This window comes from Lepidochelys kempii, chromosome 9 (genome assembly GCF_965140285.1).
Source record: "Lepidochelys kempii isolate rLepKem1 chromosome 9, rLepKem1.hap1, whole genome shotgun sequence".
NCBI classification, from domain to species: Eukaryota; Metazoa; Chordata; order Testudines; family Cheloniidae; genus Lepidochelys; species Lepidochelys kempii.
In genome coordinates, this window is record NC_136388.1 from 61,819,228 (window position 1) to 61,844,569 (window position 25,342).

Genomic DNA, 25,342 nt, shown 5'->3' on the forward strand with positions numbered 1-25,342 from the left:
TTCTAAATGTGTTAGGAATTAAGAGGAATCAGGAGACATGACGGAACCCAGGGCTGCTCAGAGAGTGAGGGTGTGCTTGTTAGCACCAGCAGATGGATTTTTTTAGAACTATTTTCCTCAGTACCCAAACTGTCCCATTGGCAACAGGGGAGCGTGAAAATAACCTCTGCCAATCATTTATAAGGTGTCCTTTTAGCAAGAATTAATCAAGAGTAAAATTAACAGGCCTTCAGGGAAAGCTTGGAGAAGCACAGGCTGAGTCACAGACTGAAGTTTATTACGGTTAACAGCCCACTTGCATTTCCTTCTCTGCTACTCACAAGGGAAATATAACTGAAGCTGTGGCTGTTAGGGAAAGGGGTGGAGTGCTGGGAGGAACAGCAGCCAGTGGAGTAGGTTTGACTATAAAGAGGTAGGAAAAGGGAGAGAGACAGCATTTCAGCCTGCCTTTGAGTCTTCAGCAAACTTGGCCATGGCAGAAGGACAGGTCCAGTCACTTCATTACTCCATAGGGCTCCTGGGCATTGCTTCAGGTAGGAACCAAGTTTACCTGGCAAGGGAGGCTGGTGGTGGAATTGACGTTCTTGTCCAATGAGGTTACACATTTTAAATGGGGACTAACTAGATTCTGTTACGAAAGAAAGAGTTCTTCCCAGCAATGGGTTCTCTGAATCTTCCTGGCTTGGATAAAACCCTTAGATCTATAAACCAATCTGCATAAAGCAGTCAATAACATGTTTGTCTTGCCTTTCAAACACTGAGCTGAACTTTTCCATTTGGCCGGTTCTGGTTGGGAGTCAAACCTAAACTTTCCAATACAGTGTAGTTTCTAACATAATTCTTTACTGAGATTCACTTTCCTCTTTCTTTTCTCCTTCTGTCTCTCTTCCCTGGATTCCTCTTTTCCCTGATTGCTCTCTATTTCCATTCCTCTTTCTTGATTCCTTCTTTCTTTGCATTTCTCTGTTCCTTCATCTCCCTCTGTCTCCCTTTTTCCTGGAAAGCTTTTAAGACGTTTCTTTCCCTTTGTGTTCCATGCAGGATCCCTCTTGCTAGCTGTGTACTCCTACAGCTTCACCAGCCCAGCCCCTCTGATCCCCAGCACGACTCTGGGCGTCCTTTTGTTTGTTATATCAGCTCTCTTGGCATATGCAGGTAAGACCAGGAGCACTGGCAGCTAACAGCCCTTTCTGCAGCTTATATACATATTTTTGTACTGACCTCTATTTTGCCAGCCGATAACCTTGCCAGATCACTGATTCTCTCACCTGAAATGATATGCCAGGGCACCAGTTTTGTCAATGTGCAGAGGGACTTGAGAAAGAAACATCAGTTCTAAATGAATCATTTACTGAGTTAGGCTCACTGCACTGGAAGTTTGCTCATTATAAAAACAATTTCGAAGCTCTGTAAGAGTGGTAGTTTAAGGGAAGGCAGTGAATTAAACTGTGTGTTAGTAAGTAGTTGCCAAGGTCATAATCATTTTAGGGGGAAATCCCAGGTTATAAAAAGTTTCAAACTATTTTGACTGACTGGAGAATTACTCATGTCTCCCCACCAGGGGGAATGAAGAGACTGATGCTTAGGTTTCAGTACATTTATTTTAAGGGAGGCATTAATGGAATTGCCTTGTGTTGGTCCTGGCATTTTGCTAGATATTAAACAAAATGCTAACCAGAGGAGAGTGGTCATGGGTAACAAAGCTTTTAACCTCTAAGTACTGGGTTCAGATCTACTCTCAGCCAGTGCTGGCACAAAGCTGCCCTAAAGCCTGATCTAGAGTCCACTGAAGTCAATGGGAATCTATCAACGGGCCTCACTGGTTTGGGATCAGGCCCTTAGCATGGAGCAGCTTTTTGAAGGCCCTCGTGAAATGGGTTGGTAGCCTTGGTTCAGTGGGCAGGTGCTGTCTTCACGTCAGGCCGTGGTCAATCATGACAGAGGCCAGTGAACATCCTAGGGTTGCCAGGCACCCAGTTTTCGACCAGAATGTCCGGCTGAAAAGGGACCCTGGTGGCTCCGGTCAAAACCGCTGATCGGGCTGTTAAAATTCCAGTCGGCGGTGCAGTGGGGCTAAAGCAGGCTCCCTGCCTGCCCTAGCTCTGCACAGCTCCCGGAAGTGGCTGGCATGTCCGGCAACTAGGTGCAGGGGCAATAAGGGAAACTCCGTGTGCTGCCTCCGCCCCCAGTGCCAGCTCTGCAGCTCCCATTGGTTCGGAACCATGGCCAATGGGAGCTGCGGGGGTGGCTCCTGCGGGCACAGGCGGCACACACCGCGCAGAGCTGCCTAACCATGCCTCTGCCTAGGGGTTGGACATGCTGGCCGCTCCTGGAAGCAGCATGGAGCCAGGGCAGGCAGGATCCTGCCTTAGCCCCGCTGTGCCACTGCCCGGGAGCCACCTGAGGTAAGTGCTGCCTGGCCAGAGCCCACACCCCAAACCCCCTACCCCAAGTTGGAACCCCCTCCCACACCCAAACTCCCTCCCAAAGCCCGCCCCCACTCCCACATCCCAACCCTCTAACCCAGCCCTGAGCCCCCTCCCGGAGCCCACACCTTGCACCCCCTCCTGCACCTCAACCCCTTACCCCAGCCCTGAGCCCCCTGCTGGAGCCCACCACTCTCCACCACTCCAACTCCCTGCCCCAGCCGGAGCTCCCTTCTGCACTCCAAACTCCTCACCCCCAGCCCCTCCCCAGAGCCTGCACCCCCAGCCCTCACCCTCACTCCCTCCCACACCTCAACCCCCTTCCCCAGCCTTGAGCCTGCTCCCGCGCTCCAAACCCCTTGGGCTCAGCTGAAGCCCCCTCCTGCACCTCAAACTCCTCATCCCCAGCCCCACCCCAGAGCCTTCACCCCAGCCCTCACCCTCTCCCACACCCCAACCCTGCCCAAGCCTAGCGCCCCCTCCCAGACCCTGAACGTCTACTTTCTGGTCCCACTCCAGAGCCCACACCCCCAGGTGGAGCCCTCACCCCCTCCCACACCCCAACTCTCTGCCCCAGCCCAGTGAAAGTGAGTGAGGGTGGGGGAGAGTGAGCGACGGCGGGAGCGTGGCTGGAATGAGTAGGGGTGGAGCCTCAAAGAAGGGGAGGGACAAGGGAGGGGCCTCAGGGAAGGGGCAGGGCAGGGGCAGGGCAGAGCAAGGGTGTTTGGTTTTGTGCAATTAGAAAGTTGGTAACCCTAGAATACCTGCACATGAAGGCTTGAGAGCTCTTGTACCCTTAGAGGTGAATTGCCTAATTATTACTTAGCCCAGTAGTTTGGGGGCATAAACGCAAAGGGTTAAATTATGGCCACCCTGCACTGATATAAGTGTGGAGCGCTTCTTACCCCCAACACACTTGTGCAGCAGCAGCCATGAATGGGTGGCTAGCTACACGGGAGCACTAAAGGCACAATGCCACAATGCCTTGCTCTAGCCCCCACTCCCAACATGGAGCCGGTTCACAAGGCCATAACGGAACGGAATGGAAATGGGGAAATTCTTGGGTGCTAAGTTCCAGCCCAGAATGAGCATCTCCCAGCCTAGGGATAAACTTCACAACACTAGGGGTTAGTAATGTGATCGTGGAAATCCTGAGGCACCATGGAAGGTGGTGGTCTAATATAGGAAGCGAAGAGGGCATGTAGCATGTTTGTAAAGTTGTAATACTGTTTTTGGGGTGATAGCGGAATTCCATTCAAACTCACATTTAACTTTAAGTCTCTATAATCAAGTTCTCTGTCCACTTTCAGAGACAGGGCACTGTACTAGATTGATCTTGGGTCTGATCAGGTCTGGCAGTTCCTATGCTTCTTTATGAATGACTGGTTATGTATTAAGTGCCAACACGTTGCTCTGTGCTGTACATGACATGTAATACACACAGGCTCTGCCCCAAAGGGCTGACAATCTAAACTAGACAGAAATGGAGCGGACAGGATGCACCGGGAAACCCAGAGGAGGGATCACCAGCACTTTAATTGTACTAGTCTATTATGACAATTATTATTGACTTTCTTCGTATGGACATAATGGAATTTGATGAAGAAACGATAATGGACACAGACTGGGAAGGATGGTCCATGAACAAGGGTTGGAGGTGTGGAAAATGGCAGAGAGTTTGTTGTGGGAACACGTGTAAGTTCATTATCATTAAGAAGTGATACAATTTACGTCAAAATGTGGCGCTGGGACGTGTCACTCTGGCACACTGACAAACACAGCCTGTTGTCCCGGTGGTGTCTCTACAAGCTGGTGGCATCCCTGCTTCCTTTGTTTATTTCCCTCATAGGAGTTCAGAAGAGCCTGAGAAGTGCCCCCTTGTTCAAGTCGCTGTGTCTGACCATCTCAGTGCTGTGGTGCAGCTATGGAGTCATCCACATCCTGGCAGGGCAAGGGGTCCTGAATGGCATTGATGATTTCCGCAATGCCGTTGTGCCTGGCCTGGCAACATTTACTTTGGGACTCCTCATCATTGGGGTGGTGGGCATCCTTCAAAGAGAGCTCATCCTTGCCATGGTTGCTTCTTGCATTTCGCTTGCCTGTGCCCATGAAATTGCCATGCTTTATAACACAGCTTTTGGTTCCTCGGCAGTGGCTTGCAATTATATGATTGTCTGCTTCATTGTGGGCTATTTTGCTGTGGGGAGGGGTCTTTATTTCCTCAGCAAGGAGAAAATCACCCTTCCTGGCACAGATCTGGCCAAGAGCAAGACCAATGAGCAGGTCCAGGCCAATGGTGCCAACACAAATGACTTGGCAGTCATTGGTCTGATCTTGAACATGCTGTCTGCCAGCGTCTTTGGCTGCAGGCTCCTGGGAGTGACCAGCAATCTATTTGTGGGCCAAGTACCTTGGCTTTGGGCAGCTGGGATTTACCAGATTGGGGTCTGCATTTTCTCTTACCGGGCCTTGGATACATTGGCTGCCACATTCTTTGGTTTCACCTCGGTGTTGAAATTTGCTGGAGGCTATTCTCTCCTGTACCGGATCTGGCAGCAGGATGAGCCGGTTTTCCCCGTCCCTTTCTTGGTGGTTTTTGCTATCCTCTTTGCTGTCTTGGGTCTTTTCATCACCATTAAAAGCCTGGTGGATGGCCTGTATTTGCTGTTTTATGTGGCCTACTGCATCGCCCTAGCCTGTCGCCCTCATGGTTTTTTTGAAGGTGGTCCCCAAGGTGTGGATGTGGCCATCTTTGTGGCCTCGGCCCTTATGGCTCTCATTTACCAGTACAACATGAAGGCAAGTGCCAAAATCCCTACAGGGGAGGGAACGGTCCAGGCCTTGCTGTCCCGCAGCAGTCATCTCAAACTTCGTGAAGGGAAAGACCTTCATGCTCCCTACCTTGGCTATTCCAAGTATGCCGATGCCGAGGTGCTTGGCTTTGCATGCAGCGTCCTTGCTTCCTTTGCTATCACGATAACAGTGGACCCAAGGGCACCACTTGCTACCACTGTCATACCCTGGGTGGTGGTAGCCGGAGGGATCCTTAAGCTTTTATGTGGTTCAGTGGCCTTTGCCCGCGGTAAGACCTTGGAGAGCAGTGCCTTCATTCTCTACGGGGTCATGTGGATCATCTGGGGCTTAGCCAGATATGGTGGTCTCTATGGCACTAGCAGGGGCTTCCAAGTAGCTGTAGGCATCATTGCCCTCATGCTTGTCAATTGCTTCATTGTCTTCTGCACTCTCTTCCTAAGCATTTCCTGGTTCATTTACTCCCTCACCTTCTTACTCATACTCATCAGCTTCTTGCTGGATGCAGTCAACGCCATCCCAGCTGGCTATGATATTGCTGTCACCATCATCTTTGGGCTGGCCAGCTTCTACTGCTTCCTGTCTGCTCTTTTCAACAGTACCTTTGAAGGTTCCCACTTCCCTGTGGGTAGGCCTATTATGAAACTCAGTGGTACTGGGGGAGGAAACACCAAATGCCTTCACTTGCCTGCCAGGAAAGCTTCCTCAGTCAAGCAAATTGCAGGTAAGGAAAATGTATAGTGGAGAGAACAGGGGTAGGGGTTAACTGAGGGGTTTCATTTTGAAGAGAAGTCATGATAGAAGAAGAGCTACATTTTTTTCCCCATCTGAATCTACAAACTTTGATTATACTATGGCATTTTGACCAAAGCAGTATGGTCAAATGGTTAGAGCAGGAGAGTGGGAAGTAGGGGTCAAATGCTCTCCTGGTGTAAGTGGGAGAAATTCCATTGAAGTCAATGGCGTTGCACCCACTTATGTGGTTCAATATCTCCTGGTTTCTGTCCCTGGCTGGCCATCCCATCTACTTCATACAAATCCCACAGGCTGGCACTGCAACATGACACAGCTTCTGGGAATCCTTGCTGGGATATTTCAGGGGATAGAGGGGGAGGGTTACTCTCTGGATAGTGGGATGCCTACTTGCCTGCCTGGATATAACCTATAACTCTCCTTTAATGAACACTGGAAAATATACTGTAGTGGGCAACCCTTTAGCAGCCAGGGGATGAAGCCAAGGGCCCGTAGTTTGTCTTGTCCATCTATATCTCTTCTGTGAGTTTATGACTCAGCAGTTATCTGGGTTGTTTCCTGTTCTTAGAGATCATGAAGAATGGAGGAGCTTGTGGCATCCCCACCGACACAGTGTATGTTCTGGTGGCAGCCTGCAATCGACCTGATGCCGTAGAGAAAGCTTACAAGTAAGTGTTTTTACTACAGGCCCAGGCCAGGTCTTCTTCTAATAGTCTAGTGGAGACTCTAGTCACAGGCTGTAAGTGGCAACTGATAGCTGCTGTTGGGCAGTGTCTGCTGCAACAGGTCTGAAGGTGCAAGGGCCATGATTCAGCCCTCATAAGAGCAGTAAGCCTGCGGGTGAAGATCAGGGTTAGAAGAGGGAACAACTAGCGGGGTAATTGTCTCTGGAACATTCCTGGCTCCTGCCAGCTGATGGAACCAATTGGCTGGGACATCACAAGATTGTACAAAGAACAAAACATGGTGGCTAAAGAGCATTCCTTTCTTTTGTCTTCTTTACAGGACTAAGCGCCAGGCTCAGGATCGCCCCATGTCACTTTGGATTTCTAGTCTGAAGCAGCTGGAACCTACGAAGCATTTGTTCAACCCCATGCTGTGGGAATTCATGGTGGCTGCCTGGCCATCTCCCATTAGTCTGGTGGTTCCCAGAGGTGAGAGAATATTGTTGCTGTCAAGCTTTCCCCAAGGTGGAGAGTAGTGCTGAGCCAAAACACAGCAACGTTGTGCACCAATGCTGGGCCGTTCCTTGCTTAGGTGCATGGTACCACCACTGTTTGTAGACTCAACCCACATCAGCAAGTATTGTGTGGCTCTTCCCCTTACAGGGAAATGGGTGGACTTCCTGGGGATGAAAGACTCTGCTAAATATGTCGGTACCTCTCAGAGCATCGCCATCCGTATCCCCGACTGCTCCGTCACCACACATCTCATTGATCTGGTGAGTGACCAACGCACATCTCTCTCGGCTTGCTAAGGTCAAGCAGCAAGAAAAGTGACAGGTCTAATGATCACGTGGACCACAGTGGACAGGTTTGGTGTCAACAACTAGCAGTCAGCACATGGTGCAATGTCTAGGAGCGGGTGTCAGGAGACCTAGGTACTTCTCCCAGCTTTGTCACTGTCTAATCTTGGGCAAGTCACTTCACCTCGCTGTTACTCCTGATGTAAAATGAGACGATACTAAAGCCAGTCAGGAATTTGTTGATAGGAAATTGCCGATTTGTCAAAACCAAAACATTCAGTGGAAAAGATCTGGAAAAAAAAGTTTTGGAAGTGTCAAAAGCTCCTGTTTCGATATTTTCAAAACAAGAAATGCCAGTTTTCCTGTTCTGAATGACTTTTTGTTTTGAGATTGAAGCTGAGTAAATAATCGTAAAAGGTCAAAATTGAAACAAAATGTTTTGACCCAAACCAACAGTTTTTTTGGATTTTTGGTTCCTGAAAGTTTTGGAGATTTTGACATTTCATTCCAATTCAGGATTGGGGGACAATGGTCAAAATCTCAACATTTTTCACGGGATTGTACAATCCTTTCCAGCCCAGCTCGAGGTGATACTCACTTTTGTAAAGTTCTGGGGAAGAAAAGTGATGAGTATTATTATTACTGGCACAAAAAACTTCATTAAGGTTACGGTTGCAGGCACACATAGCAGTTGTTTGGTTGCACAGTTGCTTACAAGAATGTTTCAAAAAACCCAACAATCCAAATGTTAGAAACCTAGAAAATGCATAATTCTCACCCCTCTTGTCCGATTCACTGTATATTTACTAGAAAAGTTCTACCGCCATCTTACATCTAACCTCATATTTTGAATGCAATATGATCCTTTTTTGGACCGTGGAACAAATGATGCTTATTCAACCTAAATTATGGAACCAATGCCATTGCTCCATAAATTACCCCCAGCAGCGGTACGTGGGGTGACAACATCGCTGCCCAAATGTGCCTGTGTTAGTGTAATGCAGAGGTGGACAGCTGTATTTACCGTACCAAGTCACAGAAACAGCTCAGTCCAAGGATGTGATCCACATAGCTTCCATCTCAAGGCAACTCCTCTCTCTAATGTCACATGCCACATCTTTGTTTTCCCATTTGATACATCCTTAAGGCCATTTACTCTGGCCTTTGCTGGGTAGAAAAGCTTTTGCCCTTTCTTGCTTGGTGCTGAGCACTTCTCCTGCTGTCTTCTGTATGAACTCTTGGTGGCAGCAGCAAATGAAGGTGTGGTTGGGTGTAATTCAGTGGTGTTGCCAGCATCCAGTGCCAGAGGCGAACAACAGCAAGGTTCGTTGCCTGGTGTGCATCACCCAATAATCACAATGGGGTGGAGAAGCAGAAAAGTTTATTTGCAGCTGCAAACAAGGTACAGGGAGAATAGAATCTCAAATCCTGCACCCAGAGCAGGAAGTTACACAGGCTTTTATACATCCTTTCTTCAGCATACTTATCCAATAGCAAGCTGCCCTAAGTATCCATATAGCCAGCCAATCCAGTTACCAGCTAGTTCCCTTGTTCTCTGTACCAGCTGTTAAATCATACATAAAGCTGCTTTATTCAGCATTGTTCTTCCATATCTGCCCTGTTTGGCCTTGTTTAGTTTCAGGCAGTCTGACTTTGCAACATATTGTTGCAGATCCTCAGCATAACTGCTGTGAGTGCCTCCAGGCTGGGGGGGGGAAGCAAGAACACTTGGGCCTAGTGCGAGCAGGCTTCATCGACACTTGTGGTCTTCCATCCCCTCGAGTTACCTAGTGGCCATGTCCAGTGTCCCCAACAACTCCCTCCTTTGAGAACACTCAACAGCCTTGGCTCTGAGTTTTCTCACTTGGGCTACTTATTTCTTTACAATAGGACTTTGCATAAGCACTTTGTGATAGCCTTGAAGAGAATGACTTATTAATTTTTGCAAAAGGGTCCTGACACATGATACTGCACAGCATAATACCATTAATACAAGCAATACAGGAAAGAGAAGTTTCAATAACAGGCTAAATAAACCACCAAGCCAAAACAACAAACCCCAGCCTGAAAACAAGGTTTGCAACCAATCGCTCTCGGGGGCAGAATGGGCAACCTGTGCTCCAGCTCGGGCATGGGCCTCAGCCTGTACCACCTTTTCATAGATCTCATAACTGCTATCATTTACATATACACAACATCGGGGCCCGACGAGGGCACAAGCCCCTCCTTGGGATGCCAAGAGATAGTCCAAAGCCAGCCTGTTTTGGAGGGAAAACGTCCTGAGCTGCTGTACCTCTTTATTTAATGTTTTTACTGCTGACCCTAAATCACTAACCGAGTCCTCTAACTCTAAGGCCACTTTCTCAAGTACCATTTGCAGCCTTACAGTATAGCGGCCTATGCATGCCATGGATGGCCCGGTAAACAGTGGCGCTATTCCCAGTACAGAGCACCCTACAAACTTCTCGGTTGTGTGAGGGGACTCTTTATATTGCCTTCCAATGCCGTAGTCAGTCCCCGCAGAGTCTTTTCTCGGGACTTAACAGAGGTATTTCGGGCATTTTTAATCTTTTTTTCTGGGCAGTGTGGCAGTTATTGACAGATGAGGAACTCCATGAGCTATATAACAGCTACCCGTCCAGTTGGCTGGCAGCACCTTGTAAGCCTTTCGGCCACATACAAAATAGTGACCCTGTAGGGCCCAGTAAGGACTGTTTCTTAAGGGGATTCCTGGGATATTTAAGGCTGCTTTGGCTGCTTTTCCAAACAGTTCATATGCCCCTAAGGGGGCATCCCATCCTCCTGATTGGGTACAAGTGGGAGTGTTTCTAATTGTGCTGTTCAAGTTACACTCGCCATAGGGACCACTACAAACCCACCATTGGCTTGCTACATTGGAGATATTAACTGGACGGCTAGTTATATTTCCAAACCCTTCTTTTGTAGTAAAATTATTCGTAAAATTACGTCCACACTGATGGCCTCCCCTTTTGGTCTTTATCCAATACCCATCAGCCCACTGTGTAACAACACAGGAGCTCTTTCCCACAGGACGCCCATAATGATCAGATTGGTTTCGGGTAAAACATAACACTCCCTCAGTGAGTACTGCAACTGAATACTCCTGGTCCTGATAGGTGGCCTGCTGTAAAGAGGTCTTGTTCCAGAACGGCAAGTCCATTCTTTCCTGCTCTTTGGTGGTGGCTAATTCTGCTAGGGTCAGGGGCAGCATGTCAAGGGGCATTCCCGTTTTGGGGGACAGTGGAGTTGGAGCCCATACCCAGCAATCAGTCTGGTTTGTTAAAGTAGCAACATGGTGCGCAAGTGAAACAAAGGAGTTATGCTCCCGATATGCAGTTTGGAAATACCAATACGGAGAATAACAATGTTACCCAATTAATTATCACCAGAGTCTTCCCAACCCAGGGTCTCCAGTACCTGGGTGGGCCCATTTTGGCGTTAAGGTGCACGCTATTTTTGTCTCTTAAACAGTAGCTTTAGCCCGAGATCGTCACTAGATGAGGAGTCAGCAGGTTGGACGGTCCACTGTTCTGCTGACGAGGGGGCGGGTACTGCCTTCAGACTACAGTGATGGATCCAGTTCTTGGGTCCCTCGATCTTTGCCGTTGTATGGGAGATCAGCAGGACGGTATAGGGTCCTTTCCACTTTTCCTGGAGAGGCTCGTCTTTCCAGGTGCGAACAAGCACGGAGTCACAGGGCTGTAAGGAGTGGACAGGAGAGTCCAAGGGGAGAGGCTGGGAATCCTTGGTATACCTGTGAAGAGACAAGAGAACAGCAGATAGGGAACACATATACTGTGACAAAAAACCATTACCCAACTCCCATTCCCCTGACAGAACCGGGGTGCCATTCATAGGCCATGCCCTTCCAAACATAATTTCAAAGGGACTAAGCCCTAATCTACCCTTTGGGAGAACGGAGTAGGACGAGGGGCAAAGCATCAGGCCATTGCAGTGAGGCTTCTTGGCACACTTTTGAGAGATGTCATTTAAGGGTCTGATTGTTACTCTCCACTACCCCACTGGCTTGCGGTCTCCAGGGTGTATAGCGTTTCCAGGGGATCTGTAAGGCATTTGAGATGCTTTGGATGATTTTTGACGTGAAGTGTGTCCCGTTGTCAGATTCCATTCACTGGGGGAGTCCAAAGCGAGGAATGATCTCCTTAACAAACTTGAGGGCCACTGTTCTGGCAGTGCAATTACGGCATGGGAAGGCTTCTGGCCATCCGTTGAACCGATCCACTAAGACAAGGAGATATTTGAACACTTGGGTCTGGGGAAACTCAGTAAAATCTATTTGCCACACCCATCCGGGGCCCGGAGTGGGTTCTAGGGCAGCTGGTGGCATAGGATGTCCTGGTCGGGGGTTATTCTTTTGGCAGACTAAGCAGCCCGCTTGTACCTGGGCAGCCAGGGGTCGGAGTCTGGATGTGATCAAATATTTTCCCATTAGTTGGATAAGTGCTTCCCTGCCAGCACGAGTGGTTTGGTGCAGTTTCTGCAATACTGGCCGGATCACGCCCTTTGGTAGGAGGACCTTCCCTTTCGGGGAATGGAGCCATCCCTCCTTTTCCTGGAGACCAAGTTTGTCAGTTAGCTGTCTCTCCTCCCCAGAGTACTGAGGGGTTGGAAGCTCCCCTACTGATGGGATAAGGGCATGCATATGGGCGTTCTCAGTCTGAGGGGATGGCAGGGTGGTAGCATGCTTAGCCTCTCTATCTGCCCTAGCATTACCGCTGGCCACATCTTGATTTTCTCTTTGATGGGCTTTACAGTGTACCACCGCCTCTTCCGAGGGAAGTTGTACAGCTTCTAGGAGCCGGAGGATTTGGTGCCCGTACTTGACTGGGGAGCCTTGGGCTGTCAGCATTCCCCTTTGCTTCCATAGGCCAGCATGAGCATGCAGCACTCCAAAAGCATACTTTGAATCGGTAAAAATGTTGACCCGCTTTCCTTTTGACAGTTCAAGTGCATGGGTCAGGGCTACTAGTTCGGCCAGCTGGGCAGAGGTCCCTGCGGGCAAACCTTCGGCTTCCACAGTGTCATGAAGGGGCACAAAAGCATAACCTGCCCTCCTTTGCCCATCTATTACAGTACTGCTACCATCAGTGTACCACTCATAATCTGCATTTGGGAGGGGTACATCCTTTAAATCCAGAGGCTGGAGTACTGGGCATCTATGATCTCTAAACAGTCATGTTCCTGTTCCTCTGTTTCTGGCAAGAGGATGGCTGGGTTAAGGGAGGGGCAAGGCTGTAAGGTGACTTCAGAGCTCTCTAACAGCTTAGCCTGGTACCGAGCAATCTGAGCCTGGGTGAGCCAGAGCCCACCCTTTGTGTCTAGCAGGGCTCGGACCAATCTCTGTAACCCAAGGCATCCTACTCTTATAAGGTGGGGTCGTGGGGGCCAAAGGGGACTCCGGATCTGCCATTACAGTGGGGGTGGAGGTCTGGGGACTAACATTAGCTGCTACCGAACCAGTCGGAGTCAAATTACAGCTCTGCAGAATTACAGCTCTGTTCTATCTCTTAAAGCCATAAACGCTTATGCATACAGATGTTCATTCCATTTACCCAGTCACTGACAAAACAAAACTAATTGGAGGATCATATTATAATTAATTGACCCTCCCGGTGGCCACCATTCCTGGTCCTCTAGCCGATATTGAGGCGAGTCTACTGTACAAAACCTTTTCAATTGGCTTTTTGTCATTTGATCTGATACAAACACTTTCCAGTTTGCTAGAATGCATTCTAGGGGCGTACACTGTGCCCTAACCCCCGAGCTCTGTCCCTGTCCCATACTTACAGGGTAACTCTTGGCGTCCCCAGGTTCCAATAGAGCATACAATCTGGATTTCAAAAGGTTCCTACCTTATCCAAGGGACCGGTTCCTCACCATTGCCCGCAGCTGCTCCTCCCCTATGTCCAAGGGACCGGTTCCCCACCGTCACCCACAGCTGCTTCTCCACTATATGAGTGCGTTGCACTGTTGTGCCCTCCGGGGGCGATCAAATCGTGTCTCCTCCGAGGCCCCCGATGAACTCACCGGTGCGCACTGGGCGTCGGTTCTCGCCGCAATCCTCGACCTCCAGGAGGGGTCCGGGCAAGGCTAAATAGAGGCCTCGTCGCCCACCCAGGGACACGAAAAGCTGTTGCTGGCACCCAGTGCCAGAGGCAAACAACGGCAAGGTTCATTGCCCGGTGTGCGTCACCCAATAATCACAACGGGGTGGAGAAGCAGAAAAGTTTATTTGCAGCTGCAAACAAGGTACAGGGAGAATAGAATCTCAAATCCTGCACCCAGAGCAGGAAGTTACACAGGCTTTTATACATCCTTTTTTCAGCATACTTATCCAATAGCAAGCTGCCCTAAGTATCCATATAGCCAGCCAATCCAGTTACCAGCTAGTTCCCTTGTTCTCTGTACCAGCTGTTAAACCATACATAAAGCTGCTTTATTCAGCATTGTTCTTCCATATCTGCCCTGTTTGGCCTTGTTTAGTTTCAGGCAGTCTGACTTTGCAACATATTGTTGCAGATCCTCAGCATAACTGCTATGAGTGCCTCCAGGCGGGGGGGTGGGCCAAGGACACTTGGGCCTAGTGTGAGGGGGCTTCATCGACACTCGTGGTCTTCCATCCCCTCGAGTTACCTAGTGGCCAGGCCCAGTGTACAGAGCGCTGCACATGGGAAACTTCCTACAGCAATGCTGACCTTTGCACCTATGCCCCATTGATACAGCTCCAAGTGGGGCCACATTGATCGCCCAGAACAGTGTGATGGCTGGTGTTCCTGTACTAAGGCAATTTATTTGGAACCTGATCCTGACCTTCCACAAATCAGACCCCTTCCCCACTGCTGTGTCTGTGGGCCTTTGCTGAAGAAACCATGACACCCTGCCTGCTCCTTTGATAATTTGCTTGCTGCCCATATTTACATTGGGGTTCCAGTGTAATTTACTGTCCCAGGAAATTAAAATGTTTCATTCCTTCCTGAGGAAGTGTGCTCCAGGAATTATTTTGGGGCAGTTCTCTGGCCTGAGTAATCCAAGAGGTCAGACTAGTTGATTACAAGGGTCCCTTCTGGCCTTAGAATCATAGAATATCAGGGTTGGAAGGGACCCCAGAAGGTCATCTAGTCCAACCCCCTACTCAAAGCAGGACCAATTCCCAGTTAAATCATCCCAGCCAGGGCTTTGTCAAGCCTGACCTTAAAAACCTCTAAGGAAGGAGGTTTCGATAAGACCTCCTCAATTCAGCCTAATTTTTCATATCTTCCTCACTGTACTGTTGTCCTCACACTCACACTCTGGCACCCTCCTTCAGTTAAAATGGGTTTCAACAAACAAAGTATAAAGTGAAATGAATCCCTGAGCATTATTGTTTCTGTGCTGGAAGCTCTGTTCAAAACCCACTTTCTCATTTTGCTCTCAATTACCAGGTTGGCCCCATTGCAGTCACATCAGCCAATCCAACTGGAGAAGCAGACACTACTCACCACAACCAGGTGTACGCCAAACTGGGAGACAAGGTAATCACCATGTGCTTCTTCACATTCATCATGGGAGCTGAGGGAGATGTGATTGCAAGTTGATATCGATTTGCTCCCAGCGGGCAAGTCAGTGGTTAAAACTAAAATCCAGGGATAGATTGTAAATTAGAAGCTTATTGAGGCTTATCCCAGAAAGGCCAGGGAGGGAGAGAAAGAAGGCTGGAAAAATAAGGAATCAAAATAAACACAAACATTTTTATTTTTCATGACACAGTCTGTGACCCGCCACTGTAGTTGGTTTCTCTTCAGATCCATAAGGATGTGAATGCCATAGAGCATTTCATAGAATCATAGAATATCAGGGTTGGAAGGGACCTCAGGAGGTCATCTAGTCCAACCCCCTGCTCAAAGCAGGACCAATCCCCAATTAAATCATCCCAGCCAGGGCTTTGTCAAGCCTGACCTTAAAAACTTCTAAGGAAGGAGATTCTACCACCTCCCTAGGTAACGCATTCCAGTGTTTCACCACCCTTCTAGTGAAAAAGTTTTTCCTAATATCCAACCTAAACCTCCCACACTGCAACTTGAGACCATTTCTCCTTGTCCTGTCATCTTCTACCACTGAGAATAGTCTTGAACCATCCTCTTTGGAACCACCTCTCAGGTAGTTGAAAGCAGCTATGAAATCCCCCCTCATTCTTCTCTTCTGCAGACTAAACAATCCCAGTTCCCTCAGCCTCGCCTCATAAATCATGTGTTCCAGACCCCTAATCATTTTTGTTGCCCTTCACTGGACTCTCTCCAATTTTTCCACATCCTTCTTGTAGTGTGGGACCCAAAACTGGACACAGTACTCCAGATGAGGCCTCACCAATGTCGAATAGAGTGGAACGATCACGTCCCTCGATCTGCTGGCTATGCCCCTACTTATACATCCCAAAATGCCATTGGCCTTCTTGGCAACCAGGGCACACTGTTGACTCATATCCAGCTTCTCGTTCGCTGTCACCCTTAGGTCCTTTTCCGCAGAACTGCTGCCTAGCCATTTGGTCCCTAATCTGTAGCGGTGCATTGGATTCTTCCGTCCTAAGTGCAGAATCCTGCACTTATCCTTGTTGAACCTCATCAGATTTCTTTTGGCCCAATCCTCCAATTTGTCTAGGTCCCCCTGTATCCTATCCCTACCTGCCACCGTATCTACCACTCCTCCTAGTTTAGTATCATCCGCAAATTTGCTGAGAGTGCAATCCACACCATCCTCCAGATCATTTATGAAGATATTGAACAAAACCGGCTCCAGGACTGACCCTTGGGGCACTCCACTTGATACCGGCTGCCATCTAGACATGGAGCTATTGATCACTACCCGTTGAGCCTGACAATCTAGCCAACTTTCTACCCACCTTATAGTGCATTCATCCAGCCCATACTTCTTTAACTTGCTGACAAGAATACTGTGGGAGACCGTGTCAAAAGCTTTGCTAAAGTCGAGGAATAACAAGTCCACTGCTTTCCCTTCATCCACAGAACCAGTTATCTCATCATAGAAGGCAATTAGATTAGTCAGGCATGACTTTCCATTGGTGAATCCATGCTGACTGTTCCTGATCACTTTCCTCTCGTCTAAGTGCTTCAGAATTGATTCCTTGAGGACCTGCTCCATGATTTTTCCGGGGACTGAGGTGAGGCTGACCAGCCTGTAGTTCCCAGGGTCATCCTTCTTCCGTTTTTTAAAGATGGGCGCTACATTAGCCTTTTTCCAATCTTCTGGGACTTCCCCCTATCGCCATGAGTTTTCAAAGATAATGGCCAATGGCTCTGCAATCACAGCCGCCAACTCCTTTAGCACTCTCGGATGCAACGCATCCGGCCCCATGGACTTATGCACGTCCAGCTTTTCTAAATAGTCCCTAACCACTTCTTTCTCCACAGAGGGCTGGCAACCTACTCCCCATGCTGTGTTGCCCAGTGTAGCAGTCTGGGAGCTAACCTTGTTTGTGAAGACAGAGGCAAAAAAAGCATTGAGTACATTAGCTTTTTCCACATCCTCCGTCACTAGGTTGCCTCCCTCATTCAGTAAGGGGCCCACACTTTCCTTGGCTTTCTTCTTGTTGCCAACATACCTGAAGAAACCCTTCTTGTTACTCTTAACATCTCTTGCTAGCTGCAGCTCCAGGTGTGATTTGGCCCTCCTGATTTCATTCCTACATGCCTGAGCAACATTTTTATACTCTTCCCTGGTCATTTGTCCAATCTTCCACATCTTGTAAGCTTCTTTTTTATGTTTAAGATCTGCAAGGATTTCACTGTTAAGCCAAGCTGATCGCCTGCCATATTTACTATTCTTTCGACACATTGGGATGGTTTGTCCCTATAACCTCAATAGGGATTCTTTGAAATACAGCCAGCTCTCCTGGACTCCTTTCCCCCTCATGTTATTCCCCCAGGGGATCCTACCCATCAGTTCCCTGAGGGAGTCAAAGTCTGCTTTCCTGAAGTCCAGGGTCCGTATTCTGCTGAACTTGACCAACTCATGGTCACTACCTCCCAGATTCCCATCCACTTTTGCTTCCCCTACTAATTCTTCCCGGTTTGTGAGCAGCAGGTCAAGAAAAGCTCTCCTCCTAGTTGGCTCCTCCAGCACTTGCACCAGGAAATTGCACCAGGAAATTTCTGGACCTAGAAGTGTTAAAGCCCCTGACATTCTAATGTTCCAGAACCCTTGGGGATGTCAAAGATTCTAGAACCCTTGTTGTCTTTTGTTTTAGTTTTCAGAACTAAAGTTCTAAGTCTATGACCAATGCTGTAGAGACTAGAACCATTGGGAGTTATAAAACGTTCTGAATCTTAAGGGACTCTCCTCTTCCATGAGCACTGCCAATTAAATTACCAGATCCTTGTATTTTCCAGTTTTTAAACTCTGAAAGCAGAGTTAATGCCTTAAGTAATCCCATGAATGCACTGGATATTTCCCACTGAAAATACAGAACTTGAGACAACAAGTTAATGGCAAGTTCATGTGAGGATGACTTAGGCTCAGAGTAAGGGGGACCACTGTTCTTTCACCATTCTCACATCTGACCATTCTGACATCCTACGCATACAAAGGCAACCTTAGAGATGCTCAGCGGATGTAAACCAGCATAGCTCTGTTAAGGTAAATGGAATGGTGCCGATCTACACCAGCTGAGGATCTGGCCCTTGAGTTTTACTTAGTGAACTAATTCCACTTTGCATTGGTCAAAGTCACCCAAGATCACTGGGTGACTTCTGGAAATCACCAGGGATTTCTGGTGACTTTGGCCAATGCAAGGTGGAAAAAGGAGAGGGAGGGGATGGGAATCTGTAGCATGGCTGTAGGTAATGCTAAATCCATTGAGAAAGGGGAACTCTCCCCCCTTTAACCAACTGCCTGAGAAGGGTCCCGTAATATGAGTGTTGCTTACTATCAAGGTGGATGCAGTTCTATGCGATGGGCCTTCTCCAGAGAACATTGCCTCCACTGTTGTGGACTGCACCAAGATTGAGAGTGGAAACATAGGGTTCTTCAGGGTCGGCATTGTTCCGAAATCCCAGGTAAACCATCTCTTTTCTGTATTTCTCTTCCCCTTCTCTCTCTCTTTCCCTTCTCCACTGAGTGGGTACTGGAAGGACAGGGAGGCACCCAGATCCACAAGGAGGCAAAGACCTCTCCAACACTCTAGTGCTGGAGAGCCAGGGACTGAGAGTTAGGATGCCCGTGTCCTGTTCCTGAGTCTGATGTGACCCTGGACAAGTCACTTTCCCTCTCTGTGCAAGAGCGTCTCCATCTGTGGCATGGGGTTATGATACTTGCACGTTTATGTAAAGTGCTTTGAGATCCAAGGTTGAACGGTGCCTCATACGTTAGTGCAAAGGGTTTTCCTTATTCCATTATATTAAAAGATGGAGGGGAATCCATTGCCAGTCAGCAGCTGGGACTTTGAAGTGTATGTTCTTCATTTCTGCCAATCCAAGAGTCTTTGAGCTGAAGTGAAGGCTGGGTGCAACTCGCAAGAGAGAGGGGCCAGCCAGTGTGGCTTTAAAAACACTATGGTATCTTGTGATGGCAAAAGAAGTTAGTGCTGTTGCCACTCAATATCCAAGTCCCAATCCTGTTTGTCAACTCTAGGTACTACAGATACTGGAGCAAGTGCAGAGGAAACACATGCAGGGCCATACCAATGGCAGCATTGCAATGGCGGGCCAGAAGAAGCAGCAGCACCTCTCCCATGCCATCTCCAATGGGATACATGCTGCCAGCCCAGAAGAGAGCACATTGACATCATTCACTAACAGTGTGTTCAGCGCTGATGAAGAGGGAGCAAAGCTCTGAGCAACCCAGTTACACATTCACCAGGGAAGGGCTTTCCAGTAAGTGACATGCAGATAAAAATAGAGGATGGAAGAGAGATCCCGGTCTTAGGTGCAGTGAATCCACCCTTCTACGGATATTGCTAAACTGTCCCTGCCTGGGGGTGATTTATAACCCAGGAACGTACACTGTTAGTTTTCATCTTTGGAGTCCACCAGATTTCACCAAATACGATCTATGATCAAACAGTCTTACTGGAGTGATTTACTGGCCCCAGGTCCCTCTTCAAGGGTTTATTCTTCACCCCAATTTGAAGACTGGTCATATGGCCTCTGATTTGGGAAAGTCTTTCTGTTTACGTTACTTATATTGATTTGTTTAGGAGGGAACCCTACATGAAACAAGTGGTGAACCCTGCCCCCCTCCCCAAAATAGATCTTTTCAGAGGCTTGAATCCAGGGGTCATGAGTGTAGTGTAAATATCAAGGTTGATAGGAGATGTCCCTGGATGTTGGCACCTTCTTCCAAGAAAGACAGGTACCTAAAGTTTAGCTACTTGGCTCAAAATGAAGATTGCAGAAGTAGTGGAGTTTCAGGAAAGACTCTCCTTTCTGAGGGAATGATATCGCCCTGGGAGCTGACAGTGTCTACACTGCAGGCACATTTTTGAAGGATCAAATGCACTTAAACCTGAGAATGCAGAGCCAGACCCTTGTATTGATTTTTCAGTTTGCTGGCCGAACCAAACAAATGTTTCAGGTCAAAACGGACATTTTAATTTTTAGAATGAAATGTTTTGTTTCAACTTTTAAAAATAAAACTGAGATAAATTTAGAAATGCAAAGTTGTTTCGAACTGAAGAATCAAAACGTTTCACTTTGAAAATGTCAGAATCAAGCATTTCCGTTTTTTTCAACATGAATTCACGAAACGTTTCTGTTGAGCCAAATCTGTGGCTTTCATTGTATACTGTAATGATGCACATTTGTACAGCAAGTTTCATGTCTCTGGTGCAGGTTCTATATGGAGTAGTGGATGCTGAGCTAGGGGAGGAGAACAGGAGATTCAAACTCACATGAGAAATTGTTCACAGGATGAACCCTAGCTGGATATGGAAATTCAGCCGTTATTGTTGCCTTCACCTGCCCTTCCTCTTTCCAGCCAAACAACTCTTGAGCCTGATTCTGATCTCACTTTGATCGGTGTGAAGACTTGATCAAACTCCAGCTAATGTCAATGGAAAGGACCTTGCTGACTTCAGTGGGAGTTTGATTGGTCTTTGAACTGGGTGTTAAATTCAGTGAGGTCTGTGGAATTATAGTAGTATACATTTCACAAATCCAGAGGATCGGTGCTACACCCGCAGCTTTGGAAAAGTCTCTTGGAGGAACACATCTGATGTGCCAGACCCCCAAGGGGTCTCACTCTTCCATCGTGGTAGGCCAGGTGGCTTCACCGCCTCCTTAGACTGAGTCTCTGGGGCTCCAGCACTCCTGCTTCACATCCTGAGCTCCGTCCAGCAAGTGCAACTGCTGAAATAGACTCCTGGTAGAGAGTTGTACACGCCTCAGGGATTAGTGCACCTCACCCAGTGTTTACAGTGACAGTCAGGCAGTGTCAAAACAGTCGAGTTTATCAGTAAACTAGAACACACCATAAGAAGTCCTTAGGTTAGCACAGAGAAATAAAGGTTAAAACAGAGTCCATTCTGGTTAGCCCAGAGCCCAACCAAGCTGTAGTGAGGCTCCATTTTCGCATATCCCCCACCTCACACCTCTCAGGCTTTTGTTCTTAACCTGGGGGCTTTGCTCAGCTTCCCTGCTGAGAGACAGGGAAATCCATGAATCATTGGAGCTTGCATTGTCTCTCTGGCCCCCTTGTTGATTTGGGTCAGGTTCAACCAGTTCCAACTCTCCATCCCTCCCGGCAGGGAGTTGACACTCACCTATGTAGGTTTCAGAGTAACAGCCGTGTTAGTCTGTATTCGCAAAAAGAAAAGGAGGACTTGTGGCACCTTAGAGACTAACCAATTTATTAGAGCATAAGCTTTCGTGAGCTACAGCTCACTTCCTCAGATTTGTGCAGGAAATAGCCCAACTTGATTGTCATGCACATTGTGTAAAGAGTTGTCACTTTGGATGGGCTATCACCAGCAGGAGAGTGAATTTGTGTGGGGGGGTGGAGGGTGAGAAAACCTGGATTTGTGCTGGAAATGGCCCACCTGATGATCACTTTAGATAAGCTATTACCGGCAGGACAGTGGGGTGGGAGTAGGTATTGTTTCATATTCTCTGTGTATATATAAAGCCTGCTGCAGTTTCCACGATATGCATCTGAGGAAGTGAGCTGTAGCTCACGAAAGCTTATGCTCTAATAAATTGGTTAGTCTCTAAGGTGCCACAAGTCCTCCTTTTCTTTTCACCTATGTAGCTTAGTCTGCCCTGAGAGCAAATTTAATCCCTTCCCTGCGACTGGATAACAATGTGGCATATGGGGAAACTGAGACACACATAGGATTCATAAAAAATATTACAACAGTTCCCACTTTGTTACACTACTGAGAGCACAATTAGGCCTTCTTGACTTGTTGAGGAGAGGCAAAGACAGAATGTTGTATCATTGACTTAGTTAATTTATTTTGCAGAGTTTCTCACTGTAACTGGTTTTTTTTACTGATTTTTCAAAAAACCAATAAAACATTTCTAATAAAATATACAGCTTGTAACACTGAACAGCATTACAATGCATGGTGATATCAGACCATCTGCAAACCAGGAGCCATGGCTCTGAAATGAATTTAAACACTTCAAAGTGTGGTGGAAAAATTAACCACGTGTTGTGTTTGGCTCAGAACCATGCCTGAGGCTCCATTATTGATTACAAGCGCAGAGGGGTAACAGCTCTAAGTAGCTCCCCCCCCCCCCGATGCAAAGCACACACAGCTTTTTAAAGCTTAAAACCACAGACAAATTACACAGACTTTCGACTTAATTACCTTATTTGGAATATAGGAAAACAAGCTTTTCCTGTTATTGACAGGTGTTCTTTTGCGGTTAACATTTCTTAAGCTGTGCTGCTGCAATTGCCTTACAATGGAATTTTCCACACTTTTTTCTTATGCTTCATATACACAGTTAGCTTGACCAAAGTTTTAGGCCTACTTGGGAAGTTTAGGACTACTTGGGTCCACTGAATTTTTCCTCCACAACAGTGCCCTAATCTGTTATCCAGATACCCCTCAAGAATGTAGGGAATTGTTCATACCTTCCACAAGAGCTGCCCATGTCTCAAATAGGAGAGAGGTCATAGATAACATCAAAATTCATCTGTGGGACGGTTTCAATAGGATTGCACTATGAATGTAAACTCTTTGGGGCCTTTTGTTCTGTGTTTGTACAGCACCTACCACAATGGGGTCCAGGTCCAGGACTAGGGCTACTAGGTGCTAATAATATGCTAATAGTATGCTAATAATAATGCCCCTGGGATGAAGTGGGCCCCATTCCTTCACCAGGTTACATAACAAGCAGGCATCTCTGAAGAAGATAAAGTCCAAGGTGAGGCGTTTCTGAAGATGGTTAACCCAGAAAGGTACCTAAGTATCACAGACCTCTTCCCCAAGGACATCTAATAGGGAGTCCCAATGGAGAGGTTCTGGATTCATGGTTGTTATGCACCTTGAATAGTCATTTATACCAGTGAGTTCAAAGTGGGTTGAAAACTGGCCCCTCTCAAAAAACGCAGTCTGGATCCTTTCCTCCTCTTCAGGACAGCTCCCATTGGCCAAGTGGCCAACCCCCATGATGTTAAATTTATGTCCTTGGCCTCCTTTAAACCCTTAAGTTCAACTGGAAAGACTCACAATTGCCTCATGTTGCTCAACAGTGTCCTCTTCTGGCTCTGTAGAGAAGAGTGTTAATGAGCTCCAGAGGGCTTCCCTTCCAGCCCTGCTCAGTGGGAAGGGTGTTCGGTGTACCACAGGGCCACAGGCCAGTTAGGGGATGAAGGGGATGGTTAGGGAGCTCAGAACTCCATCAGAGGGAGGTGATTCAAGTATACCATGACATCATCAGTGATGAGCACATAAGTCCATAGGTTTAGAAGGTCCATAGGTTCATTTTGGTTCCATCTCTGAATATCTTGGGCCTGAAAACTTTGGCTGGAAATCACATATGAGATTTCCAACACTTCCTCTTCCTGGCTAGGGTTCCAGAAGGGCCTTTCCAGCAGCACTTTGACTTTTGCAGTCCCAGGAGTGCAGAGGCAGCCATGACAATGAAAAAAAACCCCAACACAAACAAGTATTTGTCATTCTCAGGAAAGATCAGCTTCACCATCTGCTCCCTCGTATCTGATCTGTTGGCAATGTTGGGGGCACTGGGCATGGCCACTAGGTAAGTCGAGGGGATGGAAGACCACGAGTGTCGATGAAGCCCCCTCGCACTAGGCCCAAGTGACCTCGGCCCCCCCGCCTGGAGGCACTCGCAGCAGTCATGCTGAGCATTCTGCAACAATATGTTGCAAGCGCAGACTGTCTGAAACTGAACAAGGCCAGACAGGGCAGATATGGCAAAACAATGCTGAACAAAACAACTCCATATATAGTTTAACAGATGGTACAAAGAAAAAGGGCACTAGCTGGTATATCGGATTGGCTGGCTATATGGATACTTAGGGCAGCTTGTTATTAAATAAGTATGCTAAAAAAAAAGGATGTATAAAAGCCTGTGTAACTTCCTGCTCTGGGTGCAGGATTTGAGATTAATGTCTCCCTGTACCACTTGAAGCTTCAAATAAACTTTTCCGCTTCTCTACCCCGTTGTGATTATTGGGCGACTCACACTGGGCAACGAACCCTGCTGTTGCTTGCCTCGGGCACTCTGTGCCGGCAACAGCTTTTGGCGTCCCTGGGTGGGCGACGAGGCTGCTATTTAGCCTTGGCCGGACCCCTCCCGGCGGTCGAGGATTACGGCAACAACCGACGCCAAGTGCACACCGGTGAGTTCATCGGGGACCTTGGAGGAGATGCGATTTGATGGACCCCGGAGGGCACAACGGTGCAACGCACTCATATAGTGGAGAAGCAGCTGCGGGTGACAGTGGGGAACCGGTCTCTTGGATAAGGTAGGAACCTCTTGAAATCTGGATTGTATGCTCTGTTGGAACCTGGGGACGCCCAGAGTTACCCTGTAGGTATGAGACAGGGACAGAGCTCGCGAGGTAGGGCACAGTGTACGCCCTTAGAGTGTATCCTAGCAAACTGGAAGGTATTTGGTTCGGATCCAATGACTAAGAGTCAATTAAAACAATTCTGTATGGTTGACTGGCCTCAATATCAACTAGAGGACCAGGAGAGGTGGCCACAGGGAGGGTCAATTAATTACAACACGATCCTCCAGTTACTCCTGTTCTGTCAGCAAACAAAAAAATGGAATGAACGTATGTATGCGCATTTGTTTCTGGCTTTATGTACTTGAACAGGTATTTTACAGCAATGTAATTTGACTCCGACTGGTTTGGTAGCAGCTACTGTTAGTCCCCAGACCCCCACCCCCACTCTAATGGCAGATCTAGTGTCCCCTTTGGCCCCCACACCCCCACCTTATAAGGGTAGGATGCCTCGGGTTACAGAGATTGCCCCCTTGGTGGGACTCTATCCTTTGATTACCGAGACTGTTGTGGCTTGCCCAGGGGCAGACGGACATCAGGCTACCACCATGCAAGTTTACACCCATGTGCCATTCAATCCACTAGACTTAGCAGCTTTTACAACACAGGCTGGGGAATTCTCCACGAACCCAAGCTGGTTTATTTCAGTCTTTGAGGAGTGCCTCAGTAGTCACAAGCCAGATTGGGACGACTGTAATCTCCTCCTGAGAACCCTGTTGTCTGAGGTAGAGCGAAATCAGGTTACAGCTAAGGCAAGGGGAGCGTCACCTTTCAAGTGAAAGAAAGGAAGCTATCTGTTAAGTCCCTACCCCAAGCACTCGTAAACGGCTCAGAGCTTTTCTGGGTATGGCAGACTTTTGCAGGATATGGA

General features: G+C 47.8%; 1 protein-coding gene and 1 long non-coding RNA gene across 5 annotated transcripts in view; one reads left to right on the top strand and one right to left on the bottom strand.

Moving 5' to 3' along the window:
* The first annotated feature begins 372 nt into the window (after window positions 1-372).
* On the top strand, window positions 373-24,116 carry LOC140917564 (uncharacterized). The gene is made up of 9 exons (XM_073360679.2): window positions 373-533; window positions 1,042-1,155; window positions 4,276-5,961; window positions 6,559-6,658; window positions 6,996-7,144; window positions 7,319-7,431; window positions 14,919-15,008; window positions 18,423-18,545; window positions 19,120-24,116. The coding sequence occupies exons 1-9, from the start codon at window positions 473-475 to the stop codon at window positions 19,321-19,323; spliced, it is 2,640 nt and encodes an 879-aa protein (XP_073216780.2). The 5' UTR covers window positions 373-472; the 3' UTR covers window positions 19,324-24,116.
* The window catches only part of LOC140917566 (uncharacterized), a 35,183-nt gene continuing 12,831 nt past the window's right edge, over window positions 2,991-25,342 (bottom strand). Inside the window, exons 3-4 of one of the 4 annotated variants that reach the window (XR_012160898.2) lie at window positions 13,525-13,735; window positions 7,775-11,230 (exon numbers count right to left, since the gene is read on the bottom strand). This is a non-coding gene — a long non-coding RNA (uncharacterized LOC140917566). Of the gene's footprint in view, window positions 7,746-7,774; window positions 11,231-13,524; window positions 13,736-14,760; window positions 15,110-25,342 lie in introns of those variants that run through there. The other 3 variants (XR_012160901.2, XR_012160899.2, XR_012160900.2) reach the window with 3 other exon arrangements.

Coding starts and splice junctions, on each gene's coding strand:
- LOC140917564 (XM_073360679.2), top strand. CDS start 473: ATGGCAGAAGGACAGGTCCAGTCACTTCATTACTCCATAGGGCTCCTG. Junction 5,962..6,558: donor CTCAGTCAAGCAAATTGCAG/GTAAGGAAAATG, acceptor TCCTGTTCTTAG/AGATCATGAAGAATGGAGGA. Junction 18,546..19,119: donor GCATTGTTCCGAAATCCCAG/GTAAACCATCTC, acceptor TGTCAACTCTAG/GTACTACAGATACTGGAGCA.